At 36.0% G+C, this 23,224-nt stretch overlaps 1 protein-coding gene across 1 annotated transcript in view; it reads left to right on the top strand.

Moving 5' to 3' along the window:
- Positions 1 to 23,224, top strand: part of LOC102880801 (O-acetyl-ADP-ribose deacetylase MACROD2) — a 178,071-nt gene that overhangs the window by 55,280 nt on the left and 99,567 nt on the right. The window contains 1 exon segment of the mRNA XM_025039707.1: positions 14,030 to 14,098. Coding sequence (XP_024895475.1) covers positions 14,030 to 14,098 — 69 coding nt within the window.

The raw sequence follows: 23,224 nt of genomic DNA, 5'->3' as shown, positions 1-23,224 counted from the left end.
AACCCAGAAATCCATATTTTAACAATTTCTCCAAAGGATACTGATGCACAGAGAAGTTTGAGAACCACTGATCCAGACAGAATAACTTCCAAGTTATTCTAGAAGGAAAGCACTGGATCCTAGGGATGGTAGCTTTCTGGGCCTAAATTTCCACATGAATAATTTCCACATGCTTTTTCTGCCTAAAGGTGTGTGGTTTCTGCCTTTGTGAATTATTTTCATATGAAATAAAGGGAATAACATGCCGAAATTTATTCTGGTACAATGTCAAATAGCTATTAAGAAAACCTTTGGTCAAATAAAATCATTACTGGAATTTTTAAATTTTTAAAGAGAGATAAAAGATATAGAGAGAACGCTGCTGTTTTTATAGTTGATAGCAAGCTTAGGAGTGGTTGTCAGCTTCTATCACATATAGGATTATAATTTGAGTGAGGGCATATTTTTATAAAAAGTTTATGTTAAATTGTGCAAAACCCATACATTGCTTTCATCCTAAACTTCAAAATTCCAAATCAGAATCTTAAAATTTTTATTTTCACCACTTAAAATAGTGTGTTTCAACACAGAAGCAACAAACTATTTTCAAGAGGAAAAATGATAGAAATGTGAAAATGAAGATTTTACTTCCCATAGTAATGTGGGTCTGCCTTCAACTTCAAATATAAATGTACTGAATTGTTCTCTCCCTGAGGGACACTTGCACTCAGCACATGTACATTTTCAACCAGTGATTTCCTCAAAGATTTATGTGGATGGAAAAAGTGGATAACTGAAGCACTTCCTCAGATATTCCTTATTTAATTCAGCTAAATACTCAACATTTATTCAGATTAATTAATCAATTTATTTATTTATTTATTTATTTATTTATTTATTTATTTATTTATTATCAAATCTTATATTTTCCTCAGGATAATTATCTCTTGCCTCAATTTTACCTTGTGCAGACAGATACATCTCATGAAACTACTTCATGATGCATCTTTCTTTTGTCAACTCCCAAAGGAAAGGGCTTTTGTCTTCTCAAACCTAATTTATTCTCCTTCCACCATCTTGAACTTTGTAGGTACTCAACAAATATTAATGGATGACAAAGATACCTAAGAACTTTTGAATTTATTCATGGAATGATTCTTCTATTCAAAGAACATCTTTATATACTTTCTATTTTTCAACAACAAAAAAAAAGCAAAACAATGCTTCATCTTGCCTGTTCTGTATTTTAACATCTGCACACAGCACAATATGTGCCTGTTTTAAACAAATATGTAGGCACACCAGTTATCTCAATTCAGAAACATAAATAACAGTACAGAGAAAAGTAGTGTTTAGAAGGAAATTTAACCTTAGGGCTTAAAATTAATGGCAAAGTACAATTGTATTTAAGAGAGAACACAAAGAAATCCCATTGTAATGCTATTATGCTAACTTGATTTTGGTCATAAATTTTTCCATTATGGTGTACACGTTAGGTTATGTGCATACCTGAAAATCAGCATAATCTACGGTCAATTCACCAGTATAGGTCAACTAGTAGAATAACTATAAGCATCAGCATAAGTTGATTTTTAGCCCTAGTTACACCATAAGTGATTGGAAGTCTTTGAGAAAGTTGCCTAATTCCCATTTGTTGGTTTTCTAATCTCTTTTAAAAATGCCACATTAATATATTTCTTATTATTGTTATTCTTTAATGGTTACTGATTGTATGCAGGATGCTTTGTATCTCTTTGAGGCGCTGCAGCTTCCCCAGGGATGACTGTGCTAATGCATAGTGTTTGTAAAGTACTTGGAAATCCTTGGATTAAAAACTAACCGTTATCATAGTAAAAGTATTTGTATTAATATGCCGTATGGGAGAACCATATGTTATCTATTCAGAGGGTATGTGTGATATTGAAAATAGCTTTCTGGTGCATTGCCTTGTCCTATTTTCATACCAAAATATGCCACAGCAAGTTTTGGTATGCCAAAGCCATCCCTTCAATGTGATAATGCTACAGTGTTCGACCACTCAGCAGATATTTTTTGAGTTCCTTATTGAACACTCGGTGCTCTACCTACCATCATACAAAATATATGAAAGGGACAGTTGCACACTACCATCTCATGTGTTTCCTTTCCTTGAATATGTGTCACACTTAGGTCTCCCTTGACAGGCACATATGCTTTAAAAACAACAGGTTCAATTATTTCTTCTTCCCTCTATGTGGACAAGTATGCTGTTTGGGACATTCTTAGAAAGATACAGGACCAAGATGACTGTCTTTTCTGTCTATAATTGAAGACTAACCTGTAAGTCTTACAGAGCTTCTGTGAATGGCCCATGCTTGTGATAACATTTGAGTTTATTTTGAGTAGAACTGGTACTAGCAGCCAGGAGAGCTCTGCTGAGCATTTCCCCAAACTGGCTATTGTAATAATTCCACAGATAAATCTCCACAGGCCTGGGGATGGGAGTCCCTCTCATAGCTAACTGCTCCAGTAAGAACACAAAATGGTGATAGATGTGTTATTGTAACAAGAGCCTAGGCTCTGTGTCTGCCCCACATGTTGTATGAACAATATATTTCATAAGTAAACATATTCTATTAGTATATTCCTGATAATCTTGGAATAGAAGATTTTTTTTTAATTTTTCTGATTAATTTGTGAAATAGCTATGCAGGGCTATGCAACAGAAGAGCATAGTTCATTAATTCATAAAGATTTGTTGAACACCTACCTTGTGCTCCTAAGTACTTAGAAGACATCAGATAATGAAGCAAACAAACATCCATGCCTTAGAGGACTTTACAGTCAAATTGTGACAAGTAAACATAAACAATGAATATGATACCTACCAAAATTATACATTAGAAGATGATAGGTAATTGAAAAATAAAACAAAAATAAAAAGTAGATCAGGATAAGGAGGATGGAGTGGGTGGGAGTGGGGAGATGCCACCCTTTTAAATGGAGTGTTCAGCATAGATCTCATTGAAAAGGGGACATTTCAGCAAAGACTTGAAGGACCTGGTGGGGCGGGGGGTTGGCGGAGAGTACTCCAAGCATAGGTGACATCAGTACAGAGACCTAGAGAGAAGAGCCCCTAGCATGCTGGAGGAATAGCACAGCAGCTAGTGTGACTGTGGCAGAGTGAATGGGAAGGAGACTACAAAGAAGTCAGGGCAAGAAGGCAGCAGGTATCTCCAGCACACAGGGCCTTGTTTCCTCTGGGCATGTTAGAGCACTTGAGCCAGGAAGTGGTATTGTGCGACTCACATTTTAAGACAAACCATCTGGCTTCTAGGTTTAGAATAGACTTTGAAGACAGAGCTGAAGCAGCAAAGCACATTGGGAAGTCATTGCCACAAACCAGGAAAGGCGATGGAGGCTGGGCCAAGGGGTGCAGAAAGCAGATGGACTCTAACTACTTGTGCTCCCTACTGTCACCACATTTGACTTTTAGGAACTATTATGTATGATCAAAGAGTTGTGACATTTTAAAACTAATCTACCATTTAATGAGGTTCAATTAGAGGCTCTAATAGACATCATGCCTTTTCTATATCGAGAATTAAAATATAGTTCAAGCAAAAAATAAATTACCACTTAGGGAAATATATTTCCTTCTTAATCCCTTGACAAGTGTTTGTGGAGCCCCAAATGGATTTTAGGCACTGTGCTAGGTGCTGAGGACACCATAGGAACAGCAAGGGCATCTCTCTCAGCAGGGGACTTACAGTTTAGCTCTCAATGGTCAGAAAAGTTCTAACCGTTGGCAAGAAAGAGAAGCCTCAGGCTTTGGCATACTCTGGACCTGAGTTTAAGTCCCAGCTTTGCTACAAATTTGGGGGCTTCAGGGAAGTTATTTGACCTCCCACAATCTTGATTTCTTCATCTGTAAAAATGTAGATAAAAGTCTAACATTACAATTGTTGTAAGATCCACGGTAATGGGTATGAGATGTGTAAGCATGTAAGTGCCCTCGTGCCTAGGAGGAACTAACTTTTCCTCCTTTCTTTCTTCCTTCTTTCTTCTTCTTTCTTCCTTCTTCCTTCTTCTTCCTTCCTTCCTTCTTTTCTTTTCTTTCTTTCTTTCTTCCTTCCTTCCGTCCTTCCTTCCTTCCTTCCTTCCTTCCTTCCTTCCTTCCTTCCTTCCCTCCTTCCCTCCTTCCCTCCTTCCCTCCTTCCCTCCTTCCCTCCTTCCCTTCTTCCCTCCTTCCCTCCTTCCCTCCCTTTTCTTCTTTCTTTTATTTTGGCTGAAGTGGCATTATGGAAATAATTTACATACTATAAAATTGACATGTTGTAAGTGTAGAATTAAATTAGTTTTAGTAAGTTTACAGTTATGCAACTGTCATCAAAATTTTACAGTTGAAATTATTACATAAATGGAACTCTCTCTCTCTCTCTCTCTCTCTCTTTCTTTATTCCTTTCTTGCTTTTTTCCTAAAGCTATTAAGTAGGGCTGAGCAACGTAGGCATTCACATTGAAGGGAATGGGGGAGATGGCAAACGCCCAGCACAGAACTGGGCCAGGGTTGGGGAGCCATGTCTGTGATTGAAGAATATTAAAGAGACATGACATTTAAATTCACTGTGTGATCTTCATTTGCCATGAAAGATATTATTGGAAAATTGGCAAAACTAGAATGCGGTCTGTGGTTTAGATATTAGGAATGTCATCAGTGCTAATCTCCTGATCTCAATGGTTGCATTGTGGTTATGGAAGAGAATGTCCTTGTTGGTAGAAAATAGATACTAAAGTATTCAGGGCTGATGGGAGTGGTTAGGGGTGATTGTATCCCCCAACTTACTCTCAGATGGTTCATAAAAAAAGGAAGTTTCTTGTACTGTTCTTGTAACTTTATGTTGTTTAAAATTATACCGTAATAAAAATATCTTTAGCATACAAAAAAAAAAAAAAAACAAGTCTGGAGTTAGTACTGCATTCATTTGGCTTAAGTGTCAGAAAAGCTCAATTCTCCATGTTCTTAGTGTTCCATGTTAATCTGTATGAGATTATAGCTTAGTTCTTCAGCTATTTTTATATTAAATACCATTTTCCCACATTTTTGCTGACCCATAATTTAATTATCTTACCCATACACAAGTATTAGTTACCTTTCCAGGGAGGCAGTAGTGAGCTCTAGCCTCTGTTGACTGGGTCAAAACCTTTCTTCCATCATTTGCTAGCTCTGTGATCTTAGGCAAATTACTTAACATCTCTGTACTTCAGTTTCTATTATCCATGGACCATGGCTAATAATAATAATAATAATAATGCCTACCTTACTAAGTTATTATGAGAACTAAATTTGATAATCTGTGCAAGCACTTAGACATTGAGCAGAACATAGACAATATGCAATAAATGTTAGCTGGTATTAATTAGTATTATCCTGCTGCCTATATGACTCTATTAAAGAAAATATGAACATCATTGATGGCAGTGCATACACTTTGAGACCATTTCTCCCTTATATAAGCTAATTTATTTTTCAAATGTGAAAGCTGGAATGTCTAAAATGAAAATATAGCTGGATGGCAGAATACAAAATTAAAGACTAAATTCTTTATAAAGAGTGCTAACTTAAAATCTTTGAGCTTTTCTGAGCTAAGAAAAATAAATATATTATTTGTATTAATCAGCTATTTTAACAATGATACTGTGTGACAAATCACCCCAACTGTAGTACCTTGTAATAAAAATATTCATTCTCATAATCACAGGTTTGCAGGTTGACTGTGTCTCAACTGATGTAGGTTGTGCTCAGCTGGGCAGTTCTGTTTCGAGCTCTGAGTCGCCTGGGCTTAACTCCAGGCAGAGTGGCTTTTACTTATCTCTTCTTTTTAAACCAATGGTTAGGGACATTTCTTTTTTTCTTTTTTCTTTTTTTTCTTGAGGGGCATTTCTTGTCATGGCAAATGTCAGAAGCACAAGCACCAAGTCCAGTTGTGCAGCACAATTAAGCCTTCTGCTTACATCATGTTCACTAACATTCTTTTAGCCAAATCAAGTCACTTGGGGGCAAGTTCAACATCAATGGAGTGGGAAGTATTCTCTGCCCAAAATCAATGAAGTGGGAAGTATTCTCTGACACTGAGATGTATAATCCATTACAGGGGACTGAAGCATTGGGATCTATAACCCAATCTACAAACCACTGTATTTGAATTGCCTATGCTCTGTCCGTGTCTGGAAATCTTAAGAACTTTTATGAGAAATGGCAATAGTACAACAGGCAACACATATCAGGTTGTTTTCCCAGTAGCAGGGATGGATCTGCTCTGATTTATTTCCCCTTTCTTTTCCTATCCCCGTGCACACTTCACAAAAGTAACTACAAATATCAAGAAAGCAATTTGTAGCCATGACATTGAGATTTTGCCCTTTGAAAACTCTCCTATAGAATTAAACATGGACTGCATTCTTATCATCATCCAACCACTGGTGCATTTCTTTCACTTACATGAGTTAATTTTGCAGCAAGAGTCTAATTTTTATTTCTATAAAATTTCTTAAATATCTTGCATATAGTATATGCTCAATATATATGGGTCGAAACAGTGAGGGGCGGGGTACTAATACTTCTGTAGAGAAATAAAAACGATGCAACCACTAGAATTCTCACAGGTCACTGTTCTTTGGGGCATGGAAAAGTAGAGTATTATGTGACACTCCACGTGAATGGTATGGAAATTTATCATCTGAAGCAAATATGTGACCTTTAGGTGTATTAAGAGAATTTAGCTTCTGCGTGACATTTTTAAAGCTAACAAAATAGCATGTCGCTTTCCTATATTTCTTCATGTTTATTATAAGCCTTTTAAATCCCTTCTAAAAAGCACAAGTTTAGATTCTCCACTCTACTTAACTTTTATTGTTTATATGCTTCCTGTGAAGATAGCTAGACAGACAAGTCTGATAAAAGGAAAGGCTGTCCTTATCAAATACTTATGGGTAGCCGCGTAATGGGATTTTTTTTCCAACCAGTAGAAGCCCACTGTTTCACTAAGAACTCACCCTTTTGAGGCATTTAAAATGGATGAAAAGTTATAAGCCAACCAAACTGTCCTTCTAAAAGAGGGTGAAAAGAATGCTAATCTAATTGCCCAAGAATGTATAAACTGGGCTTTGAAAACAAGACTTCTACACTGGTTCCCCCTGCTGGATTTGAGAAAGCATGTCTTTGGAAATTGATGAAAGCAATATACCTGAAACTTCATTTGAGGGCATGCTATTCAAATTGCAAATCCAGCATTTTTCTAGAGTGAATGTTCTCCGTGATAAACATGCCAAGTGTTTCTTGGGTTTGCTTCCCAAAGGCAGCAGTACTGTAACTAGAACCTTGTGCAATCAAGACTCAAAGTGGAAAATGAAAACATGGCACTCAGGTGGCTCTGTTAGGGAGTGGGACAGCATGCGCTTGGATGAGGGTAAAAATCCAGTCACAGTAGAATAGGAAGACAACCAGACTGGTTTTTCATATTATAAAGCTGGAGTGAGGGTCTGACCTTGAATTTACTTCTCATGCAATTAGAACTGCTGGAACCAATTTCTTACCTTCCTATGACTTAACTGCTGTTTCTCCTTTCTTATCTTCCTCTTCACAAGATGGCTTTTTACCCCTACTTCCTAGGAGTTGTGGTAATGGGAGACTAATTTTAAAGGCAGCCTGTCACTGCAGACTTCAAGCCTACTATGAAATCTGTGTTAAAGGATCTGTCTGTTAGGGGAGACAGAAAAACTGGAAGATTTTTCCTGATTGACTCTGAGTCCATTTGGGGAGAGGAAGTGGGGAAATACTAACCTATGTTTTTGACAAATACTCTGTACCGACTTAGCCCTGTTAAGGGAACAAGAGCAGCAGTGATGGCTGTTTTTTTTTTCCTAGAGCAAAAGCAATGTCATCACCTCCTTGGAGAAGCAGAAGAGAGAAAATGTCAGCTCATCATGTGATGCTTGTAAAAATGCCACTGAGAACATTGGATTTAGGTAGCTAAAAGCTACCTAAAAGTTAACACGTACATATTAAAAGTCAACACGTACATAGAAAAAGATCTGGAAAGATATACATCAATATTTATTACAAAGATCATATATTTTATAATAAAAAACAACATAAAGAAGAAAAAAGTTATACTCTGTCTCCCATGACAAACAGCACAGTGCAGGGCAGAGGGAATTCTATTCGTACTTATGCATTCTCTTTTTTTATGTATTTGTTTACTTTCATCATTCTATTATAAACTTTTTCTTTCATCCAGGTCAATTCTAAATGTTTTTCCATCTGCAACTCTCTTCAGTAGGTTATTTTTCAGAGCTGCTTGAAGAAATGTTTCCCCATTGCTTCAGAGGCTCTTGTTTTAGCTCTACCAGTTGAGTTCTCCTCTAGGGAGGACTCGCTATCCTCTTGCCTCTGGATTAGGAGCTAGTGGTAGTAGCAGATGGTGGTGGGTCAAAGCACTCAAGCAAAACACAGTTAAGCAATCTGAGCCTGGTTGTGGGTCAGGAATTTTAAAAGGGCTCGGCTTGCGATTCTTCTGCTTCTTTTGGCTTTAGCTGGCAGCTGGGCTAGGTTGGAAGGTGCTAGAAGTCTTCACCAACATGCCTTGCCCCTCGGTGCTCTGCCATATGGCCCTTCTCTCACTCCATGTGCCTCTATTTGGTAGGCTGGCCTGAGTATCTTTACAGCATGGTATCTAGCTTCCAAGGAAGAGAAAGTAGAAGCTGCTAGTCTTCTGTGCCTTTGGCTTGGAGGGCCCAGAACATCGCTTCCACATTTTGTCAGTCTAAACAAGTCACAGAATTAGTCCAAATGCAAGGAAAGTAGAGATAAGAGTTCACTTCTTGTGCGACAAAGGATCTGTGGCCATCTTTAACCCACAGTAATATATGCAGGTAACTTCTGCTTCTCTGTTTTCTGTACTTTAACTACATGTTTTAGATTTTGGTTCCGTGTCTCTATATTTTTATCATTTAAAAAAATTTTCTCCAACAAAAAGAGATTTGGAAAGCCTCCTAGCAATGAGTTCTAAAATCCTACCTTTATTTGCCTTTGAGAAGTTTATTTTTTCTACACAGAAATTCACAGATATACTTTACACATTCTAAGCCAAAAGAAAATTTTAGCTAGTTTCTAGTATATAGGTGCCATTATACCTGCTTGGTTATTTATTTTTCAAGGATTTATGTACTATAGCATAAACTTGACCAATATAATTTGTTCAAGACAAAATGTTTCATAGTATAGATATGTTAGGCTTTGATGTATAAGTTAAGTAAAAATAGATATTGTTTTGCATCATATATCAAACAGGAAAATAAAAGGCATAGAAACTTAATCAACCAAGTTTCCTAACACAGTGCATATTACTTGAGTCAAAGGAAAAAAGATTGGAATTAATATTTGTACTGCATTTTGGGAAATGCTGTGCGAGGACTGCTGAGTGAATTTTGTTTACAGCAGTTCAACATTTAATCAAGCAAATCATGTGAGAAGGGACGAGTATAAATGCACCTATTTATGTAGGTAATTTTTCTGTTTCATGCCTCTGATTCATCTCTCTGCCTTGCTTTATGGGGAGTCATGCTACATTGGTTACAATTAATTTCAGTGCTGCATATTAGCCATAAAAAGATATTTCATAAATTGACTGATATAATTTTTTTCCTCTGTGGTTTTCTTGAAAGATGAGAATGGTCCAGAGGAAAAACAAAGTACGGAAGAAATGGAAGGGCAGAGCCAAGAAGCAGGTGGGCTCAGATTTCTTTTGAGGAGTCTTCTAGGCCTCGTCCGCAGAGGTGAACAACGACTTTTCAAAAAATGCTTATACTTTTCACCAGGGTAACTTCCATGTTCATTCAGATCTCCTTCAGGAAGCTACCAACGCTATTAACTATGAGTGACAGGGCTTCCAATCAGAAGGGTGCGTTGTCATGTCTCATTCACCAATTCCATTTTTCTTCCATGTAATAACATTGTACTTAGTAATGCTCTAAGAGGGGTGGGCAGAGGTTGGAAGTGCCAAGTTAGAGTTTGGCTGACTTAGGACAGGTCAAAATGAGCAAATTTTATTTGGGAAAAAAATGAAATGAAAATGTTTAAAAGAAATAAGAGGCTTTCTCTCCACAATGAATGAACTGTTCTTTACTGTTTTGCATTTTCGAAGAGCCATATTTCTGGTTATTTCTTTACATATTGTAGGAGATGGTGTCACAGAGCCTGACTACACCCACCCTACACAGAGATAAAGTGAGATCCAAAGCCTTCCTGACATCCCTTCTGTTCACTAAAGAACAGATGTGTCAATAAAATGTTCATAGATTTTCAGCCATAGATTATAAGTTGAACATTTGAAAATAAAATAGCACTTAAGATCCAAAAGAGATCATCATCGCTTTTGATTCATTGTCTCTTTCTACCCATTTTTGTACTCAGGCACTCTATCCTTTAAAAACGATAAGCACAATTATGAAACTATCAACGTAATCACCTAAACAAAAATATCTTTCTTCCCTTTAGTTTTCAAGTCATTCTCCCAGTTCTAATGAGCCCCACAGGAGTGGGGGGCATTTTTGAAATAGTGGGCTCTGATATGTGCCAGGCACGTCATAGGCCATATGCTGAACTCTTGGAAATAAACCAGGTAGTGTGATAAGTTTTTCACTGAAAACTTCCTACATTAACCTTGGAACTTGTGCTAGCAAACTGAAAGCTTTTATTATTAACCTGGAAGATGGAATTGAAGAAGGCCAATCACAGAAAGCACTGAAGCAAGGCAGCAAAGACCTTGTGTAACTGCTACTGGGTCAGCTGGCTCTCTTTGCTGAAATGTAGTACTTGCAATGAAATGAATTCTGATACAATGTACTGTTGTTATCTACCCTCCCCCACCACCCAAGCGCCCGACTCACACGTCATTATGCTCCGTGGAAGATGAGTCTTATATGAAAAGCTATCACTATTTTCACTAGTTGAGACTGGCAACCATTAGTCAAGGAACTGCTGACAGCTGAGGCCGTTCTCTGACTGTTGAGGTTTCACAGATTTTATTCACTTACTGCTCTCTCTCAAACTGTCTTTATCAACATAGGTTTTTTTCCCAACCCTATTCATATACATACACACACACCCACACACGTACATACGTGCACACATATATACATGTGTACACATTTACCTCTGTTTTACTTATTCATCCTTTTCCCCTTAATCAGTCAAGAACAGGCAGTTTCTCTTGGGATCGTCTTGCCTGTCAGCTGAGAGTGGTAGAATGTAAGCCCTCTTCTCCACCTCCTGGGACAAATGTTATCACAGCAATGTGGGTAACTCTCAATGTAAAGAAGAGCCCTAAATGCGTAAGTGAGCCCACGGGCTGGCAGGGAGGTGAAGGGCAGGGTTCGCCTATCATCCTGTCTGGTGTCAGTATACATCATCATGCCCACTCCGCTCATGTCATAGCCTCCCTAATCTAAGTGCAGAGAAACTCAAGATGTGATTCTGGTTATTAAAGCCCTTTTGACCTACTGTTATCCTTCCAAAATAAAAATACCTGCTTTCCATTCGATATAATTTCCAACTTCGATTTCAATTATACAACTCTGCAGGCCTTTTCCATATCATGAAAAAAAAAAAAAACCACACAATCTCAAACCAGCATAATCCAGAATTTTTTACTGCTGTCATAATCAAATCAAAGTTCTAGTTAATATTGTGACCCAGGCACTGTTCTGGACACTGGGATGCAGCAGTAAACTATAAACACAATATCGCTGCTTCCTCGAAGGTTATATTCAGGTGGGAACAGGGGAGTGGGATCCAAAAATAAACAATAAGGAAAAAAATATAATATAGTGATAAATGCCTTGCAGAGAAGTGACATAATATAGAAGGAATATTGAGAAGGCCACTTTTCATTGGCTGAATTTGGGGACAACTCCTGTGGGAAGTAATAATTAAAATGAAATCTAAATGATATGATGGTGCGAATGCCTCTAGGCCAGTTTTGGTTTAGCACGTTAGAGTAAGAAGGCTTAGTGGCTGGAGCATGGTGGATTAGGGGGAACATGGTGTGAAATCTGGTAAGAGATCATAGGACCCAATTACTTCTGACTCTATAAGATTTGATTTTATTAGAACTACAAAGATAAGCCAAGGGAGTTTTTAAGTAGTGGAGAGACATAAGGTACGTTTTAAAAGCTCACTTTGCCTGTGAGAGAAACTAGGTCAAAAAAGCCAAAGTGAGACCAGTTAGGAGGCTACAGTAGGAAAACAACAATGGTAGTTTCTGGAAATGGAGACAAAAATGAACCTATTTGTGTCATGTTCTGGAGATAGAGATAACAGGACATGCCGATGGGTTGGAAGTGGGAAATGGGAGAAAGAAGTATCTAGGATGAGTCCTAGGTTTTTAGTATCAGTAGTTATGGGGATAATAGTGCCACCCCCTAATATATGAATGGCTGGCTACAGGGCACAGTTTTTGTTGAGAAAATTAATAGCTCAGTTTTGGCCATGGTAAATCTGAGAGCACTTTTAGCTGTGTGACATGTCAAGAAGCCAGTTAGATATATGATTCTGGATTTCCAGGGTGAGATGTGGACCAGAGATACAGATTAGAGAGTCACTGGCATGTTAATGATATTTAAAACCATGAGACTGGATGAGTTTCACTAGAGAGAATGCATACATAAACAAAACAGTGGGCCTGGGACACCATGACATCTAGATATATGGCAACAGGGGAGAAGGAACAGCCACAACAAGAGAGTGTTTCAGAAAGAACCAAGTATAAACTCTATGGAATGCTACGGAAAAATTAAGTAAGATAAGAAAAGAGAAATGACCATTGGATTTGGCAAAGGGAGGTGACTGGCACCTTTGATAAGAGCATTCTTTTTTTTAAAACCAATTGGTTGGGGTGTAGAAAGACTGTGCAGTGAAGAAATATGGAACAATAACATAGGCAGCACTTTCAGGGAGTTTTGCTGAGAAGAAAATAAAATAATGGGAAAATGTGACATCAAGGGAAGGGTAATAATTTGTTCATTTTTTTTTTTAATAAGAGATTGTCATTTAACAAAAGAAAGTGATTCATCATCTCCAATTATCCCCTTACTAAAATTGTTATTCTCTGTTGCAATAGAGATATGACCTAAAAGTAATAGTCATGTACATTATGGATAAATGACATATTAGAAAATATGTGATTTGCCTTTAAATGTGTGTTACTTGTCATGCACGTGTGAGTTTTTAGTTCCATAACCCTGTTACTGCATGAAAAATGTATATATATTTCTTTTCAATAGTCGAGTATTAACCATTTCAAATGCTTTTGATAATCCTTCATGTCTTAAATGTACTATTTTAATGTTAGTAAGTTAATTATCTATTATCCTGGAGGCCAAACATGAGTGGGATCACTAGGGTGCTGATGATACTGAGAAGAAAGACACACTCAGACGAGGTTAATTGCTGCTGTAAGGGAGATAGGGACCTCCAAGTTTCTCATTCCCCACTCTGTGCTTGGGTGACTTTTGGTGCTTTTCTACAAATGCTCTCCATCTCCTGGGCCTCTGCACTGACAGCCATCAGATGTGCTCCCTGCAGTTTGACAGCCTGGCATAATGAGCAGAAGTGCTGTGCTAAGAAGAACCAAACTTTAAAAACACACACATAAAAGCACTTGTAGAAACTTGCAAGAATATACTTTCACAATGCATTAGCAAGAAAAATAATCTACCATTCTTCTAGAGGTGAGGAAGAAGCAAAATGCCCAAGTAAAATAGTACCAACCAATAGCATTCTTCATGAAAAAATAGTGTGTAGTTCATTGGGCTCTGCCTTAACTAGTGTTCTGATCCATTATTTATAAGAGAATCACAAACCACTACCCCTTCAAAGGTCATTCAGTATGTTAGAGCATGAAACAGGCTCATACTTCCTGTGGTAGAGTGGGGAGGGAAGTGTGATGGGCAGGGAAGCTCCAGCTTGGCAGCATTAACTCTGAGCCAGTGTTTCTTTTTTGCTTTATAGATGGTGTCAGTGCTGCTACTGTCCCCAGCCCTGCTTCAGAAGAGGCAATTGAAGTCTGTAAAGATGAAGGTATGAGCCTACTTACTACATCTAAAAATCAATAACTCTTAGGAGACCATTTGGGTTTTGTTTATATGGAAAAATGAAGCAGTGAGCAAATCTGTCTAATTCTCTTTAAGCATCTCTATTTCCAAAATAATCATATATTCCTTATCTGCCCTTTTCAGAAATTCTATATGCATTTACATTTGTTCCTTTGAGAAGCAACTTTATAAAACAAGAGGATTGTTGGAGAAATTATGTTTAAAGATGTTTATTTAAAACACCAGAATTAGACAGTTTTGCTGTTTACAGCTTCTCATCAAGAATAAGTTCAAAAGAGGGCATTTGGGAACCACTTACCAGAGACTTTCATTATCCAGACATAAGAAAGAAGAAATGTTTGAAAGGAAACCTTAGAAATAAATCTTTGGCCAGAGCATCATTCTTTACTCTATAGACAGTTACTAGGAGAAAATGTTGCTGACCCAAGTATATCCAGAAGAAGAAAAGGGTAAAAGAAAATTTGATTTAGGTTCTAGGAGAAAATTCGAGGGAGAAATAGGGAGGACATTTATGTGCAGGTGATAGGGTTTAAATATATGTATGTTATCTGAAGGAAAATAAAATAGGTTTTTCTTATCTTTCCCTTCTGATTAACTGTCCCCACACAAAAAAGGTAATATTTTATATTTGTCATTGGTACCTACTAAAAACCCTTCTGTGAAAGATACATTAGATTATTGCATTTAGTACGAATGGACATCTGGTAAACCATGTGATCACCTGGAACTTTTGGATAAATATGCTGAATGCATTTCTTCAGTTTGGAGTGTTATGAAATAGAACCACACTTGACAATTGATAACAGCCATTCTTTGAATTGGTGTTTAGAAAATCAAACTTGTCTTAAAATTTTAATACTCAGCTATTTATTCTATTTCATGTAGACTTGTAAATGGGTTTTTCTAAGTGAGATGTCCTGCGTAGTGAGGGCAGTTACTAAGATTTTGAATTCTGGGGTTCACAGCGGTTGAGGCTTGAATCTTGTTTCTGCCACTCAAAATTTATATAATCTTTGGCAAGTATTTCGAGTAGTTAACATAAAATTAACAAGTCATGACAAGTAATTAACTTCTTTGTGCTTCAATTTTCTCCTCTGAAGAATGGAGACGATAATAGTATTTACCTCACAGAATACAATAATACATGTCAATTTCTCAAACTCTTCACCTAGTACCTGTGCATATTGGGCTCCCAAGAAGACAGATTCTGCAAAGGAGAATAGGGAGCAGCCATTTATTAGGGAGAACTCTTGGAATCAACACCTGGAAAAGGAAAAAGTAATGAAGCGGAACTTGGTAAAGGGAAGAGCTGAACTGCAAGGCATTCTCAACAAAAGCCACAGCGAGTCTGAAGATGGCATGACCCTTCTGAGATGTCTTGGTTGAGAAAAGAGAGTCAGGCTATCAAAACCTCCCACTGATAAGTTACCTGAGACTGGTTGCCTTGGGAGGGGCGTGTAGTCTTAAGTGAGGCAACCCCTCTCTTGAGGTAATCCTGGAAGTTTGAGATGGATGAGGGCTGCCTGGAGCTGGGAAAATAAGTTCTTTATTCCTGAATGGCAATCTGGGTGGCCCAACTCAGCATCCACCACACTGTTATTTTTAGTGATCTTTTTCTTCTTTGTTGCCACTTTTTAAATGACTCCTCTAGCACCACTTCCCTTCATCTACTCAGATATGTGTCCTGACATCCCTAGTTTTAAAACCATTTGGTATATCTAAAAATGCAAATAATGTCAGATATCCACATAGATTCTGATAAGAAACTCAAGGTCATCTTAGAGAGAAAAGTAAACCTGACCAAGTCAGAATGAAAAGACTGAAGTGATGTTCATCGAAGTAAATAATTTTAGACATTATGATCATTTACTTGTGCTGGATTATTAATATTTTTTTTAAAGTCATGAAGTTAAATGGCAGAGTTTAGGAAACAAGAAGAATAATCTAATTTAGTGCTTCACACTATTTTTCCTGTTGAGTTGTTTGGTTGTATATACGACACATGTATAGAAACACATTGTTTCTAATGTTTCTTAATGCTTTTACGATCTCACATCATTAATTGCTCATGCCAGGATCAATTTCTCAGAAAATTATTTTTTTCTACACAAAACTTGTAATGATGGTAACTCTGAGTTCTGCCACATATCACAAATGCAGTTCCCTAATAAGACTAAATGTGAAATTTTAAGGATTTTACTGAAATATATGGTTAATATTTATTAACCTCTTGACCTAGGCAAATGGAACAATGTTTTAAAATCCACGGTAGCATGTAATTCGATTTCAATTAAAAATAGAACATATAAGATATAATTTTTGCCTTTACCTTCTGAAATAGCATTTACCACTGTTTTTAATTGATTATCATTCCAAAGCTTAAACCAAGTGTCTAATGCTTATAGGACTGCTGTCTAACTGAAACATAGCTTAGAATGAAAAAAAAAAATGAATTTGCCATTGAAATCCTCTAAGATTGAGGTTAAGTTGAGGTTAAAAGGCAGTCATATGTGTTGAGGATTCATTTCAAACATTCACCATTATTAGTTTCATGCAGAAATATATTTCCTTGGTGACAACTGGGCTACTTATAAACTCTGCAGTTATAAAACCACTTATAAAAATGCATATTACACTCTCCAATTTACATGGCAAAACATCTTTGCTGACCAAAGGTCCTGAAGCAATCTTTGCTCTCTTGCCTTTGTTTCCAGATTTTGATCCTAACCCAACATCTTCTTGAAGTTAGAACAACAGATCTAATGGACCGGCATTTTTTCCTTCTCTCTCTTTCTCTTTCCTATATAATTCATAAAGATTTTGAGACTCATCAGTTATTTCTAGTTTTGATTGTTGGTTGACTGGCTTTACATTTGTTATAATTTTTGGTTCTTATAGGAAACTAGTGTCTTCTAGAGTGCAAGAACTTAAAACAAGCAAACAAAAAGTGAGCTGGCTAATGTCACTTGATTTAGAGATAAGATTTTTTTAAAAATTAAAACATGTACATGAAAGCAGAAAAGTTTTAAGAGGAAATGTCTTCTATGCCAGAAATTTTGTTCAAATGTTCTAGACATACTTCCCACTGAGTATATAGAACAGATACTTGTTGCCCATTCACCTCGCATAACTAATAATAATGCAAGCTGAAGACAGAAGGAGGTACCACTGATTGGCTCATGTCTCAAGAGCTAGATTGCGAACTACAGACTAAAGGCACCTGTTGCCATTGACTCATTACAACCCTTAGGTGAGCAGGAGTGAGTTGAGAGGATAAGGTGTGAGGAGGAATGATGGTGAGTAATTCAATACAAGGGTGCCTGCCAAGAGTGTGGCAGCCAGGACTGAACTAAAGTGAGCTCCAAAGTAAAAGTAGCCTAAGAAATTATCCGTAGGTTGATAGAAGTTCTGAGGTTCTTTATAAAACATGGCATTCCCTTATCTATTGAGAGATTTCTTTCTCTACTTGTAAAACTACTCTAATTATTGATTTAATGGTAGTTTGCACTTTATTTATGTATTTATTTATTTATTTTTGCACTTTAAATCCTTAAAAAATAAACCCAAGAGTACAAATATTAAAGCTATTTAAGTTACCAAATATATAGGCAATAAGATAAAGAGGAGTATAAACACAGGAATAAAATTTATATTAGGAGTACAAAGTACTCTGGTTGAAACTACTGCAAAGATATTATTATTATTATTTAAGATATAGTTGATCTTGAATTCAAGGAGAAGTCTCTGTTCTAGTTGACTCAACACTAGTAATAGTTCATCTTCACAGCCAAAGCCAAGGCATCTTACTGGGCGGTGGGGGGGCTGCGGCGGGGGGAACCCTGCTGTTTAAACATATCTCGATTCTCCTGTCTTATTATTTAATTACTCAATTTGAATTTGAAGGTCAACTAGATCAAATCATATGCTCATTAATATTAAAAACAAAATCAATTAATACTCAGGTGCATGCACACAAAGCTTGTATTTCTTTGGAGCCCTGTGTAAGTCACATCAGTGCTGTTTGGTATTTATGAAGTGGGCTGTCCCCTGGAAAAGGATTTCTTAACCTTTAATCTAAGTTTAAAACCTTCTAGAGGTCAAAATTTCTGTAGAATAGGAAGAAACGTAAAGCAAGAATCAGGCTTGCCAAAGAGAACAAAAGAGAAAGGACAAAGTTACGTATGAAGAAGCAGATTCGGGAATGTGCGAGAGATGGGCATAAATGCTTCCCACCATCTGTCGCCTTAAGCCTGGGCCGGTGGTGTCTCTGCTCCAGATGACCCTGAACATGGTTTATGTCCCTTGTCTAAGCCATTGGAGAGAAACAAACATTGGGCCACCCATTAATTTCCCCTCAGGCTTCCCTAGTCTGATTTTTCTTAATACTCTTTCTATTCTTGGTGTCCAAGTGTTCTCCCCGCTACCCACAAAAGTGGAACAAAGCTGCCCCCTGTCCTAGATCTGCACTGGTGGAGTATCTGGATACACTGTAACTCCCCTGTGTCATCACTCTTGGATTTTAAGAGTCTGAAGTGTGAAATGAAATCTGCTGCCTTCTGACAGTTCAGTGAAGGGGAAAGAACCAAGATACATGGAGTGTCTCCTGTTCTGGATGCTTTATGTTTGTGTACAATGTAGTTTTCATTTTATTAAAGGGTAACCTGAGACTCAGGAAGGAGAGAGAGAAAGGTGTGTGTGTAGGGCATGAGGAGAGGAGGACTACGTTATTAATGTTGACGCCATAGCTGATACTTACATGAGTTTACATAATCCTCATAAACAATAGTATTTTATTCTACTGTAATATAACAATTATTTACTTTACCACTTATAATACATATTTATTATAAAATATTTTTAAATGCAGAAAAATATAAAAGGTAAAAGCATATAATCATTTTTTCTTTAAGGATTAAATTATTTTTAAAAAAGTCTTTATTCTGGTTTTTCAGTTAACAATTTGCTATTAATATTTTCTTATGTCTTTAAACATTCCTCAGAGCCATTTTTTTTTAATTGGAGGGATAATTTTTCATCATATGATTGTTTCACATAGCTAGTGTCCTAATGTTAGATTATTTAGTTATCTACAGTTCTCTATTACAAATAATAGGGAAATGCAGTGCATACATTTTAAATGAATCTTGGTATGTATCTATGATCTATTCCTCAGAATAAATTCTTGATTTTTTGTTAATTTACTAGGGAAATGATTAAGAGATTTTTATTGCTTACATTTATATTCTTATTTAAAAATGATGTGTTTATTATATTAAAAATAAGGAAAATAATAAATAAAAATGATCACCCATAATCTCAATCCCCAGAAATAAACATATGTAATATGCTGGTATAAATAAACTTCTAGTCTTTTTCTAGGTTGCCATACACATATAGAGAGTTTCTTAGGTTATTCTGCAATGCATACCACTTTGAAACTGTCTTTTAAATTTAACGTAGATTGTGAAATTCTTTCCATGTCTTTCCATAGTCTAACATCACTTCATTAAGTATATTCCAATGAGTGAAACTCCATAATTCACTTACTCAGTCTTCCTTTTGTGTCATTTCTTTGGTATCAGTTTTAAATTCTATACTGGCCAGGAAGGTTCTTTTAACTTTGCAAATGTTCATTATCATTCCTGTAAGAAAATTCCAAAAAATGGAAATTCATATAATCTCTGCATTAAATAGAGTTTATTTCTTTTTCTGATTCTTTAGATAATATATGTTCACTGTAGAAAACTCAAATAATGAAAGAGAATATAAGGAATAGAGTAAACAAATGTGCAATTACAGTGCCCGGAGATAACTACCATTTGCATTTTTGAGGACCATGCTTTCATGCATCACTTTCTGAATATATGCACACACACAAAATTTTATATAAATTGATTTTACAATGTGGGATTTTAATGCAACCTCCCCTTTTATTTATTTTTTTGTGAGAGATTTTTTTTTTCAGTTACTGTTGACATCTAGCATTATTTTATATTAGTTTCAGGTACACAGCACGGTGGTCAGACAACCCACAAAGTTATTCCTCAAATCAGTTCAACACCTGCCTGATACAATACGTAGTTATTACAATATTATTGATATATTCTCTATGCTGTACTTTACATCCCTGTGACTATTTTGTAACTACCAATTTGTACTTCCTAATCTCTTCTTTTTCACCCAGCTCTCCAAATCTCCTTCTATCTGACAACTATCAATTTGTTCTCTGTATCCATGAGTTTGTTTCTGTTTTCTTTGTTTGTTTATATTTCCTTTAGATTCCACTCTAAGTGAGATCATCTGGTATTTGTCTTTCTCTGACTTATTTCACTAAGTATAATATCCTCTAAGTCCAGCCATTCTGACAGGTGTGAGGAAAGATCACATTGTAATTTTAACTTGCATTTCTCTGTTGATTAGTGACACTGAGCACCTTTCTAAATGTCTGTTGGCCATCTGTATGTCCTCTTTGGAGAAATGTCTATTCAAGACCTCCGCCTATTTTTTAATTGGATTGCTTTTTTTTTTTCGGTGTTGATTTATATGGGTTCTTTATAAATTTGGATATTAACCTATCTGATGTATCATTGGCAAATATCCTCTCTCATTCAGTAATCTGTCTTTTTGATTTGCTGATGGTTTCCTTTGTTGTGCAATAAGTTTTAAGTTTGCTGTAGTCCCATTTGTTTAATTTTGTTTGTTTGTTTCCCTTGCTTGAGAAGATATATCAGAAAAAAAATATTACTAAGAGCAACATCAGAGAGTTTGCTACCTATGTTTTCTTCTAGGTTTTTAATGGTTACGACGCTTTCATTTATGTCCTACATTTAAAAACCATTTTGAGTTTATTCTTGTATATGGTATAAGAAGGTGGTCAAGTTTCAGTTTTTTTGCATATATCTGTCCAGTTTTCCCAACAACATTTATTGAATAGACTATCTTTATGCCATTGTATATTCTTGCTTTCTTTGTCATAAATTAAATAGCCATATAGGTGTGGATTTATTTCTGGGCTCTCTATTCTATTCCATTGATCTATATGTCTGTTTTTAAGCCAGTACCATGCTGTTTTGATTACTATAGCCTTGTAGTATAGTTTGATATCAGATAGTGTGATGCCTCCAACTTTGTTCTTTTTTTCTCAAGACTGTGTGGCTATTCAGGATCTTTTGTGGTTCCAAATGAATTTTAGGATTATTTGTTCTAGTTCTGTGAAAAATGTCATTGATATTTTTATAGGGATTGCATTGAATCTGTGGATTGCTTTGGGTAATAAATAGGAAGAATGTTAATTCTTCCTATCTACTAGCACAGGATAGGTATATACTTCCACTTATTTGTATCTTCTTCAATTTCTTTCTTCAATGCCTTATAATTTTCCAAGTACAGTTCTCTTACCCCTTCAGTTAAATTTATTCTTGGGTATTTTAGTTTTTTTAATGCAATTGTAAATTGGATTATTTTCTCAATTTCTCTTTCTGATAGTTCATTATTTGTGTATAAAAATGTAAATAATTTCTGAATATTTATTTTGTATCTAGCTGCTTTACTGAATTTATTTATCAGTTTTTTTGCTCTTTGAAAATGTTTCATGTGAACTTGAGAAAAACATATATTCTGCTACTTTGGGGTGAAATCCCTTAAGAATATCAATTAAATCCATCTGGTCTAATGTGACATTTAAGGCCACTGTTTCTTTGTTGATTTTCTGTCTGGAAGATTTATCCATTAATGTCAATGGGGTGTTAAAGTCCCTTACTATGATATTATGTTAGCATTGATCTCTCCCTTTATGTCAGTTAATATTTGCTTTATATAAGTAGGTGATCCTATGTCGGGTGCATAAATGTTTACAAGGGTTATATCCTCTTGTTGGATTGATACCTTTATCATTATGAAATATCCTTCTTTGTCTCTTATTATAGCCTTTGTTTCAAAGTCTATTATGTCTGATATAAGTATTGCTATTCAAGCTTTTTTTTTTTCATTTCCCTTTGCAAGAAATATTTTTTCAATCCTCTACTTTCAGTCTGTGCATGTCTTTTGATCTAAAGTGGGTCTCTTGTAGACAGCAGATGTATGAGTCTGATCCATTCCACTATCTTGTTGGAGTATTTAACTATTTACATTTAAAGTGATTATTGATGGGTGCATAGTTATTGCCATTTTATTATTCATATTGATATTCTTTTTTCCCCTTCTTTTTCTTAAAGATTTTAACATTCCTTGTAATATTGGTTTGGTAGTGATGAACTCCTTTAGCTTTTTCTTGTCTGAGAAGCTCTTTATCTCTCCTTCAATTTTAAGTGATAGCCTTGCTGGATAGAGTATTCTTGCTTGTAGGTCCTTGCTTTGTATCATTTTGAATATGTCATGCCAATCACTTCTGGCCTGCAATATGTCTGTTGAGAAATCAGCCGACAGTCATATGGGAGCTCCCTTCTAGGCAACTAACTGTTTTTCTCTTACTGCTTTTAAGATTCTCCCCTGTTTTTAACATTTGGCTTTTTAATTATGATGTATCTTGGTGTGAGCCTTTTTTGGGTTTATTTTGTTTGGAACTCTCTGTGCTTCCTGGACTTGTATGTCTATTTCCTTTACCAAGTTAAGGAAGTTTTCAGTCATTGTTTCTTCAGTAGGTTCTCAATCCCTTGCTCTCTCTCTTTTTCTAGTACTCTTATGATGCAAATGTTGTTACAGATGATGTTGTCCCAGAGTCCCCTTAAACTATCCTCATTTTTTGAATTTTTTTTTTTTTTTACTCTTCTAATTGGGTGTTTTCTTCAACCTTGTCTTCCAAATCCCTGACTTGATCCTCTGCTTCATCTACTCTGCTGTTAATTCCTTGTACTGTATTTTTTATTTCAATTATTGTATTCTTCATTTCTGACTTTTAAAAAATGTTTTCTATGTCCTCTTTTATACATACTATCTCCTTGTTGAAGTTATCACTAAGTTCCTTGAGCATTCCTATAACCATTTGAACTCTGTATCTAGTATTGCTTTCCTTCGTTAATTTAGTTCTTTTTTTTTTTTCCTTTTTTTTTTTTTTTTTGGTGTTTTTTTTTTTTTTTTTTTTTCTGGACATTTT

Source organism: Pteropus alecto, unplaced genomic scaffold (genome assembly GCF_000325575.1).
Source record: "Pteropus alecto unplaced genomic scaffold, ASM32557v1 scaffold45, whole genome shotgun sequence".
Taxonomy (NCBI): domain Eukaryota; kingdom Metazoa; phylum Chordata; class Mammalia; order Chiroptera; family Pteropodidae; genus Pteropus; species Pteropus alecto.
The sequence above is the reverse complement of the archived record's forward strand: the minus strand, read 5'-3'. Positions and strand labels throughout refer to the sequence as shown.